This window comes from Anolis sagrei, chromosome 4, assembly GCF_037176765.1.
Source record: "Anolis sagrei isolate rAnoSag1 chromosome 4, rAnoSag1.mat, whole genome shotgun sequence".
Taxonomy (NCBI): Eukaryota; Metazoa; Chordata; class Lepidosauria; order Squamata; family Dactyloidae; genus Anolis; species Anolis sagrei.
In genome coordinates, this window is record NC_090024.1 from 155,068,506 (window position 1) to 155,078,985 (window position 10,480).

The 10,480-nt window shown below is 40.7% G+C and overlaps 1 protein-coding gene across 2 annotated transcripts in view; it reads right to left on the reverse strand.

Moving 5' to 3' along the window:
* Positions 1–1,061: 1,061 nt before the first annotated feature.
* The window catches only part of LOC132774088 (vitellogenin-2-like), a 38,339-nt gene continuing 28,920 nt past the window's right edge, over positions 1,062–10,480 (reverse strand). For both annotated transcript variants that reach the window (XM_067467795.1, XM_060773842.2), the window contains 12 exons: positions 10,415–10,462; positions 9,143–9,259; positions 8,527–8,712; positions 8,281–8,423; positions 7,333–7,471; positions 7,122–7,224; positions 6,133–6,313; positions 5,706–5,800; positions 3,195–3,295; positions 2,401–2,551; positions 2,100–2,261; positions 1,062–1,373 (listed from right to left, as the gene is read on the reverse strand). In XM_067467795.1, coding sequence (XP_067323896.1) covers positions 1,276–1,373; positions 2,100–2,261; positions 2,401–2,551; positions 3,195–3,295; positions 5,706–5,800; positions 6,133–6,313; positions 7,122–7,224; positions 7,333–7,471; positions 8,281–8,423; positions 8,527–8,712; positions 9,143–9,259; positions 10,415–10,462 — 1,524 coding nt within the window. In that variant the 3' untranslated portion in view covers positions 1,062–1,275. The remainder of the gene's footprint in view (positions 1,374–2,099; positions 2,262–2,400; positions 2,552–3,194; positions 3,296–5,705; positions 5,801–6,132; positions 6,314–7,121; positions 7,225–7,332; positions 7,472–8,280; positions 8,424–8,526; positions 8,713–9,142; positions 9,260–10,414; positions 10,463–10,480) is intronic.

Below are 10,480 nucleotides of genomic sequence, written 5' to 3' on the forward strand. Positions count from 1 at the left end.
CCTGGAGCAGCCACAGAACCTCTGAGAAGTACACATGGAGCCCTTAGGGCTCCACAGAGCACAGGTTGGAAGCCACTGTCCTAGAGGGCAAATCTAACCTGTACTTTATCTAAGAGCAGAGTTCAAAAATAGAACGTTACTTGTAACATCTTATTGTAACTTACATTTCAAGGAAAAATCTGTGAAAATCTGACCAAACTTCTATAGTGTAATGTAACAAGGTTTTTGCCTTTTCAGTCAGCACTCCTAGTCCACAATTTCTGCATTCATGGATTCAGCCATCCACAGTTTGAAAATATTCCCTCCTGCCAAAAAATATTCTGATAGACAAAGCTTGATTTTACCATTTGCATTGTACTGCACTATTGTATTTAATGGCACTTAAATATTCACAGATTTTGGTGTCCGATGGAGTACTGAAAGCAAATCTCACTGGATATAAGGGTGCACTGTACTTGTTTATTAGGTCTCTTCTGACTCAAATTGAGCAATGGAGTGAGGAGACACATAGCTGTCTTGCTTAGCTTATTTTTGGGGCATAATGAAACCAGGTGAAGAGGAAAGGAGCAAGAAACAGGGAGCTCCTCCACCCAATGAAATCATACTAAGAAAAAACCCATTCCATGTATTTCTTAGAGTCAACATTAAGTCAGAAGGAACTTCAAAGCTCACAATAACAATAGTGAATATGCAAGTTATAGATTTAGGCTTGTGGTTTTAAGATATTTTAAAAATGTTAATTATGTGATTTTATGTAAAACTGTTACCTATATGAGCTCTTCTGGATAATAGAATAAATGAATAAAAGTAGTAATAGGGGTATAGCTTTTTATTCTTCACTGAAACAGTTTGGAGAACAACAATTCTGGAGTTATTAGTTTACTGTTATGAAACCTAGAATGGAGATTTCATTACTTTCTGTAGTGATTTTAATAATTACAATTCTTCATCCACTCAGTTTCTAATCCACTAAATAGGTGTGTCCACGCATCATGTAGCAGAAACATTTCCCTTCATGCTTCAGCATATATAATGGAATAAAGACATCATCACTGTATTACTCATTTTGAATGCAATTGTTTATTAGGAAGCCATTCATTTAATTCATGGTTCTCTGTACTTGGGATGGGATGGGACAGAGATCTAGGTTTTAGTAAGACTTTTACAATACTTAAATTAACATAGGTTCAGCTGCTCAGAATTGAGAGACTGGGCCACACAAAAAACAATATTACAGGTTAAGGTTCAGGTAGGAATTGGCAGTAGAGACACGCTTCACTGATCACAAGAGCAAGCCACGTGGGATCGAACGGTGTCTACAAAATCTTCAGGTTTTTCAACAAGTTTTGTCATTTCAGTAGGCAAAGTTGTCCCTAGGGAAGAAGAAAAACAGGGAAGAAATTATCAGAATGGATGTTTTTCAGGGGGAAATACTTTTTTAGTCTCAACAGCTAAGGACAAACTAGACTCTTGCTTGCTTTCTCTTGAAAAGAAAGTCCGCTCTGAAGTTTCAAGGGAAGCCTCCAAATAGCAATTGGGGAAGGCAATTTTGATCAGGACAGCAATGCACTTTAATAATGATTTTGGATTGTCTGCACATTTCTTCCCTCTCCAAAACCTTTATTCCAGTTACATGTTACCTGTTCATGCCCAGCATTTTTTTTTAAAAAAAAATAATTATTACATTTGGCCCAGACATTGGTTTTTAAATGAGTCGTGTTATTGTTATTGTTTTTGCTTATTTTACTATGAGTTCTGTATTGTTTTTGTATTATCGCCGTTATTGTTATTGTTGTATTGTGGACTCGGCCTCATGTAAGCCGCACCGAGTCCCTTGGGAGATGGTAGCAGGATACAAATCTTCTTCTTCCTCTTCTTCTTCTTCTTCTTCTTCTTCTTCTTCTTCTTCTTCTTATTAACACAGAGAGAACTGTGACTCTTTCCCATATCCCTTCTTTTGGAAGAGCAAGAAATATCTTCATAGTGCCCTGAGCATTGCACTAAACCAGGTGCCCATCTACCTTATAATGTCAGGAAAAGAAAGAGAGAGAAGAGGAGACTAATTTTAGTCCTGAGTAGTAGATGTGACATAGACTTACCAGCTGACACACAGTGGAAACCGGCAGAAATCTCGCTGGTTTCAGTGGGCGAGCACCCTTCTTGGCACTGCAGAATGGGATGGTTGGAAACACACTGGGAATTTTCTTCTGCAGCCAGCACTGGATTCTCATGTGTCACTGTTGAGTGCTGCAGCTTGCAGGCTACAAGAGAAGAAGTAGGTTCGTTTAAAACCTTGAACAGAGAACCAGTGAACTGGCACATGAAAAGGCACTTTATCTAGCAGCCCTGCAAAGTCCCCAACTACCAGCCATCTCAGTTGTAACAAAAGAGTCCACTTACTTCCACCTAAGGCATCAGGAACAACCCAGGACTGGGCAAAACTGACAAGATCTTTGGCCAAGTAGCCACTTGGGGTTCTGAGAGGTCCTGATTCTCCGTTGTAATTTTCACAGAGACCACAGGCCAATCCAATCTTAGGAGTCACCACAACCTTGATGAAAGGATGAACAGCATTCATTGAAACTTAATTTACATTCAGGATGAGGAATAATGTAGCTACATCCATTCAGTCTCCCACGGAAACATTGAATTGAGGGTATTGTGTTAATGATTGCATTGCTACTGAAAAATAGGATGGGAAGACCTTAATAGCAGTACAATGGCAAACACGTCGTCTCCACACACACACATATACTCAAAATAATAAGGATTGTTTCTTGCAGGCTACAACAGAGGAAGTAGGGGTCTGTGGCTCAAGGAAAACCCGTGTTCCTTTCTGGCTGCCACAGCTGGTGTTTCCTATGCCAATGGATCTTGAATCAAAACAGAGTTCCTGTTTCCATTTTAAAGGAGATGTCTCATGTGCTGAAATGATGGGGAGGGGTTGTGTGTCAAGGCCCAAAATCTTGAGTAGAACTTTTAAAGTTCTGCATAACACAATCAAAGGGGATTGGCTGCTCCATCAAATCTCAAACCATCATCCATTGCCCTCGGCAACATCTGGCCAGGATGCAGAGAGAGAATGAGATTTATGGAGAAGGCCAAAGGAAAACACAAGTTTGGATTGGGAGTTTGCAAATCATATCTGGAAAATGATTTGCAGTCTGGAAAATGATTTGCAACAAGAAACATACCGTGACATTACGTCCATCATAGAACAGTCGCTCCAATCCATTTTTCTCCATCTGCAGAGTAATATCTTTGTCTCCTACTGTAACAATGATACCATTTGTTTCTGCAATTTAAACAAAGAAAAAGGTTAGCTATAGCAAATAAAATGGGCTTTGAACTAAATCTCATGCTCTTATAGAACAGGAAATCCCTGTTCATCAACTTCCTATAGTCTATTTCTGTCTATTTTATAATAAAAAAGAGATAACCTTTCTGTTAATCTGTGTTACCTATCTATCTATCTATACATATAATAAAAGTCAAAGTTTGTATGCAGCGGATGTGTGGCGGGAGGAGTATGTGCCAGCGTTCTGATTGCCTGCAGCTGTGGTGCTATTTGCATATGGTCTCTGATTGGCCAGCTTCAATAGGAGCCCCTGGTGGAGAAAAGAGTTCATGACAGAAACGGGGACATGAGAAGGAAATTTGCATATATTCTCTGATTGGCCAGCCTCAATTCCAAGATTCCGAGATGACAAAGAGAGGAAAGGAAAAGGCCAGGGGCCTTTTACCAATACAGAAAATTACCAATACAGACCAAACTTGGCACACAAAGCCCCCATGACCCACTCGACATCCTACTGCAGTTTGGAGGAGGATTAACTATGGATGATGGGACTTGCAGTACTATCACTCACATTCTGAGACTGCTGTTAACCTCATCCAATGACTGATCAGGACCAAACTTGGCACATAGACCTCTCATGACCCACTTTACATCCTGGTGTGGTTTGGCCGGGGATGGACCATGGATTATGGGACTTGCAGTACCTTTGCTCAATTCTTGAGACCACTGCAACCCTCATCCAATTACCGATAAAGACCAAACTTGGCACACTGAGTCTCCATGATGCACTCTACATCCTGGTGCAGTTTGGAGGAGGATGCACCATGGACGATGGGACTTGCAATACCTGCACTCCCTTCCTAAGACCATTACAACTGCCAACAATGATGGATCAGGACCACAATTTACACAGAGAGCCCGCATGACCCACTCTATATCCTGGTGCGGTTTGGAAGAATTTGACAATGGATGATGGGACTTGCAGTCACTTCACTCACTTCCTGAGACCACTGAGAACCTCGCCAATGACTGATCAAGGGCAAACTTGGCACACAGAGTCCCCATGACCCACTCTACATCCTGGTGCACTTTCGAGGAGGACAGACCATGGATGATAGGTCTTCAAGTACCTCCACTCCCTTCCCAAGACTGCTGCAACCCTCATCTAATGTTCAATCAAAACAAAACTTGACACACAGAGCCCCCATGACCCACTCTACATCCTACTGCAGTTTGGAGTAGGGCATACTATGGATGATGGGACTTGAAGTACCTCTACTCGCTTTCCGAGACTGCTGCGACCCTCTACAATGACTGAACAACACAAAACTTGGCACATAGACCCCTCAAGACCCACTTTACGCCCTGGTGTGGGTTGATTGTGGATTGAGCATGGATTATGGGACTTGCAGTACCTTCGTTCAATTCCTGAGACCACTGCAACCATCATCCAATTTCCGATAAGGACCAAACTTGGCAGACTGGGTCTCCATGATGCACTCTACATCCTGGTGCGGTTTGGAGGATGATGCACCATGGACGATGGGACTTGCAGTACCATCACTCACTTAGTGAAACCACTGAGACCCTCATCCAATGACTGATGAAGACCAAACTTGGCACACAGAGCCCCCATGGCCAACTCAATATTCTGGTGAGGTTTGGGGGAGAACAGACAATGGATGATAGGACTTCAACTACCTCCACTCACTTCCCAAGACTGCTGCAACCCTCATCTAATGACCAATCACGACCAAACTTGGCACACAGAGCCCCCATGACCCACTCTACATCCTGGTGCTGTTTGGAGGAGGATGGACAACGGATGATGGGACCTGCAGTACCTTCATTCACTTCCTGAAACCACAGTGACACTCATCCAAATACCAATAAAGACCAAACTTGGCACAGAGAGCCCCCATGGCCAACTCAACATTCTGGTGATGTTTGAGGGAGACTATGAATGATGGGACTTGCAGTACCTTAACTCACTTTCTGAGTCTGCTGTGACCCTCATCCAATGACTGATCAAGACCAAACTTAGCACACAGAGCCCCCATGACCCTCTCCATCCTGGTGCAGTTTGGAGGAGGATGGACCACAGATGATGGCACTCGCAGTACCTTCACTAACTTCCTGAGACTACTGCGAGCTATATAAATAACTGATAAAGACCAACCTTGATATACAATTCCTTTCTCTAATAACCCGGGCAGCGCCGGGTCCCCAAGCTAGTTTAGGTAATATTTTCTAGCCTGTAATCCGAGGAACAGGCCACACTCATTTAGTATACCTTCCACCCTCAAGTTAAACTATTGATGTTTATCTATTTGTTGGCCACCGTCTGCCTCAAATCATGATTCAAATGGTTCAATCTGGGTATTCATTCATACAGTCTTGTACGTACCTCTGAGATTGCGTAAGGAAGGCTCATTGCTCTGTATGGTGGTCCCATTCATTACTAACAACGGTTTTCCATCACGAATCTTGAGGACAATCTCCCTGATAGAAAAATAAACATGCAATAGAGCATTAATCTTCCCTTGTGATCACAATTCCTGAATTTTCCAACACTGAAATCAGGTCATCATCAAGAAAATACATTTATCAAGCACTCTGAAGCTCTTTCCTCATTTATGTTCATGTTGTTTCAATTAACCATTTTGATTTACATATGCTTAGCATTGGCAAGGCATTACAGTGCCTTGAAGCTGGATTGTAAAAGCTAAACAGTATTTAGGTATATTTTGCCCATTTGATGATTTGCAAGACTCGAGTTCTTTTATTCATCCCAAGAAAAAAACTCGCTTACTGCCACGTTTGAGCATACTTACGTGTATTCCATGGTGGCATTGACCAGTATATTGTTATCAGGTTCATATTTAATCAACACCATAAAGTTTTTGTGGCAGGTACAGTCTTGTAACAAGTCCAGGAAACAGCCGGGAACCAATCCTTTGTTGATGATTTGTCCATGGAAAGTTTGGATTGTCTGACCGCTTACTTTACACATACCTAAAGGAGAGGCAGCAACATGAATGAGAGAAAATAACTACTTTTGGAGTGATCCTTAATGTTATGTAAACAGCTATGAAACGCTAAAATGATTATTTTAAGAAAAGAAATTAATACAATTAGATTGGACAAGATTAGCTTGGACCAGTAACTTTGATAGGGTGATTTTCTTACTGAATGCTAAGTTACTATTTATTCTTCCAGGTCAACAATAACAAGTATTGGGGTTTGCCTCACATTGTCTGATACTTCTAATATTTTATCGCTTACTATTACTCAGTGTATTAGTTAAACATGTCTTAAATGTTATATTTACATATTTCCATTTTTAATCTTGTTAGTTTGTGCTATTTTATAATTATACTATGAAGTTGTTTATTTATTGTTTATGATTCGATCTGTTTTGTCACACCTTGTTGGCATTAAATGTTTGCCATTTTTTCTGTTCTATACCTCCCTGAGTTCCCTTGGGGAGATAATGCAGGATAAAAACAAATTATTATTATTATTATTATTATTATTATTATTATTATTATTATTATATGGCTCAGGTTCAGCTCTTCATTGCTATTTAAAATTACAGAACCATGATGGTAATGGAATTGCTTGGTGCAATTATACATTCTTTTCAGAGAAATAAACTAAAATGTTAGGGGAAACTGACCTGGACTTCCTCTCACACTAAATGGCTTAAAGCAGAGAAGGGGATCCTCCACTACCAATAATTTCCATAGCTTTCACTGTCAGTCATCCTGGTTCAGATTGATCACCCTTGGGTTAAAGAGTGTAGAAATGTTAAAAACCTCACCATTCAGACTCGCAAGGACTCTTGATGGAACATCAATGATTTTGGAAGTTTTGATATAAGGCATTTCATATAGAAGCATGAGGTCCTCTTTAAAGAAAGTACCCTGGAAAGAAACACGAGGACTGATTAAAAAACTAAGCACAGCAAACACCCTTCTTTTCCTTCAGAGCATTCCTGCACTGATACTTTGGCACAGATAGAGACAACTGACCTCTGGGATCCTTGTAACCATGGCGTAGCTGCGTGGAGTGGTTAGAGCCAGAACCATTGAAATTTCTTGAGAGGGGTTTCTTTGAATTCTATGTGAATGTCCCAGCATGTATGCCATTTCAGGGATTAGTTCATAGTACCTGTCAAGAAAGGAAGGAAGAATCACATTATCCAGTTTAATTAATTTAAGAGACACCAGAGGTGAATCCCACATGTATTTCATAGATCATAAAATTAGAAGAGACCACATGGGTCATCCAAGTTCAATACCCTGACATGCAGGAAAAGTGCAATCAAAGTACCCCTGGTTACCACTCCCAGCCATCAATGCTACCTTTCAGGATGGCTCAGAGGTTCTGAGAGTTCGCATTATCCCACAGTTAATATGTCAGTTTCTACGTGGGACAATATTACTTTAGAAATCCATACACTTCTGGAGACATCTCCCTATCAGTAGGAAGGACACTGACTGGAATATGGGTACAAGTGGTAGTCTGAGTTGGGGTCACCACAAGCCTAATCTGCATTCCCAAAAGAGTTACTTGTATCAGAAAAAAGGGCCCTTTTTCAGGAGACTACAAGAATGAAACATGCCTTTTCCATCTGATTTCTTGCAGGACTCAGGGGACAAGGGCTGATCCAGAAGAGAGAAAAAGTTTCTGAAAGAATCAACTGCTTCAAGTTCAGTTTTAAAAATTTTCCTGCATATTCTGAGATATGATCCACCTTTTAAAAAAAATATCCCAGGTTTCCTTCTCCTCTCCTTCGCTTTCTCTTCCCGCCTCACCCACTGATCATATGATATATCTCGATATTTCAGAAATTGAATTCCACCCATTTCCACAAATCGCTTTGTGGAAGAACAAAATTTGGAACTCTCAAAGACTTTTTCCCCTTATGGATGAGCCTTAAGACTCTGTTTTATGTCATAAACAAAGCTTTTACTAACCGTTTAAAAATGTCAGACACTGTGGAAGGGATCTTGGGGTATGCAAGTTTCCAACGAATTGCTGGATGATCAGCCAAAGAACCAGTCTCCACTTCAGTTGTGACCTCGTATTCCTTGCAATCCTGGCCTGCCTTCAAAGACGACTGAGAGGAAGAGAAGAATATTAAATACAACTTATTCAAATACATCACGCACCCCTGGTTGTCTTGTTCTGTGGGATCACCTGCATGACCTGATGGGACTTACCTTGGCTTTGTAAGGGTTGACTATTCCAGAGTCCCAGCAGATAAATGGCTTGCCTGGCAGTGTAATGTCTGTAGCAATCAATCTTAGCCAGTTGGGAGCTTTATATATCACAATTTCAGATCCATGCAGCTTGGCATCACGACGGATGATGAGAATACTAATTTTGACAGTTTTTATCCATTTTCTCTAATAGGAGAAAAGAGGAAAAATACTTTGATTGATGCTTTAAAATGTTGTTTTGAATGGGAATATATTAATAGGGATATCAATTTCAATTAGATGGATGTAAAAGCTGCCTGCTTGCAGAAGACTTCTGGCAATAAACTAGGTCACATGAAAGTCCAGTTAATAACAAAAGCCAGCAGAATCTGGCTTGTTTGGGTCAAGCAAGATATAAAATAAGAGGAACTGGTCCATAAAAATGGACAAAGCTCAGATAATTGTTTGCCCAGAACTTTGAAGCTATCCTCCCACCCCAGTTGATGTAACTATCAATGCCAATTTAACCACTTTCAGCTTATTTTAGAGATGTGCACCTGCTGTCTGTTAAGGAAAAGATCCAAAGAGACAACCCATAGACTGGAGTCTTTACAATCTGCTTTGTTATGATACTAACCGGAATGTTTCTATCTTCCTCACTGCTGGAGCTAGAAGTCGCAGTAGAGGAGCTGCTGCTGCTGCTGCTGCTGCTGCTCCTTGGCCTCTGTTTGCGATCAGTTTCCTGCTTGGTCCACTGCAAAACCAAATGCATATTTAAAGTTTGTTGTGCCACACTTCGAGTCTTCAGGACAGGTAAGAAATAAAATGAATTATTATTATTATTTGTAGTAGTAGTATTAAACACAGAGGAAATTGAGGATTGAACAATGAGCCTCTGTAGTTGTTGGATTTGCTTGACACTCATTGAAAAGCCAATCCCTTCCATAAAGTGGCACTGCGGTGATGGTCGAAGTAGTACACCCACCACTTACATTGGAGGTGAGAAATGACAGCCAGAGTTTGGAAAAGTTATTTTTTTAAACTATAACAAGTGTCTAATTGTTGGTCCCAATTGGAGTAGAGTAAAAAAAAAAATCCATGTCAGGAGCAACTTGAGAAACTGCAAGTTGCTTCTGGTGTAAGAGAATTGGCCATCTGAAAAGATGTTGCCCAGGGGATGCCTGGATATTTTACCATCCTGTGGGAGGCTTCTCTCATGTCCCTGCATGGGAAGTTAGAGCTGAGATGGGAACTCACCTGGCCCCCTGAATTCGAACTGCCAACCTGTCAGTAAGCAGTCTTGCTAGCACAAGAGTTTACCAATTGTGCCACCAGGAGCTCCTAGTAGAGTTACTGAATCAATGGAATTTAACTACATGTTGACCATCAACAATATATTCTACCTGCAACTAAACAATTTAATTCATCTTGGACTTCTGCAATGCACTACTTCTGTACCAAGTTCGGAAACTTCAATTAATTCAAAACACGCCAGGCCAGACTAGTTATAGGAACATCAGGGAGTGAATTTATTACACTCATACTAAAATCACTCCACTGGTTGCCAATTTCTTTCCAGGCAAAGTACAAAGTGTTTGTTTTGATCTTTAAAGCCCTACATGGTTTGAATCCAGGTTGCCTACAGGATAGCCTTCTTCCATACAATCCACCCCAAATGCGTAGGTCCTCTAGGGGGCATCTACTCCAACCTGCCAGAACCCAACTGGAAGAATGGGCATCCTGAGAGCCAGCTATATTTGTCCTTCCTTCATCTCAGTGACACATCAATAGAAGGAAACGACCATGCAACTACAGGTTGTTGTTTGTTTGTTTTTTTGCCCTTCAATTTTTTGCTTCAAACTTTTGGTTTTTAAAAAACATTTTGTCCAACTAAAACGAAAAGTCTCACCTGCTGTTTCATTGACTTGAAAGAGTATTGGTAAATCTCTCGTGGTCTCTTAAAAATAGATACGAA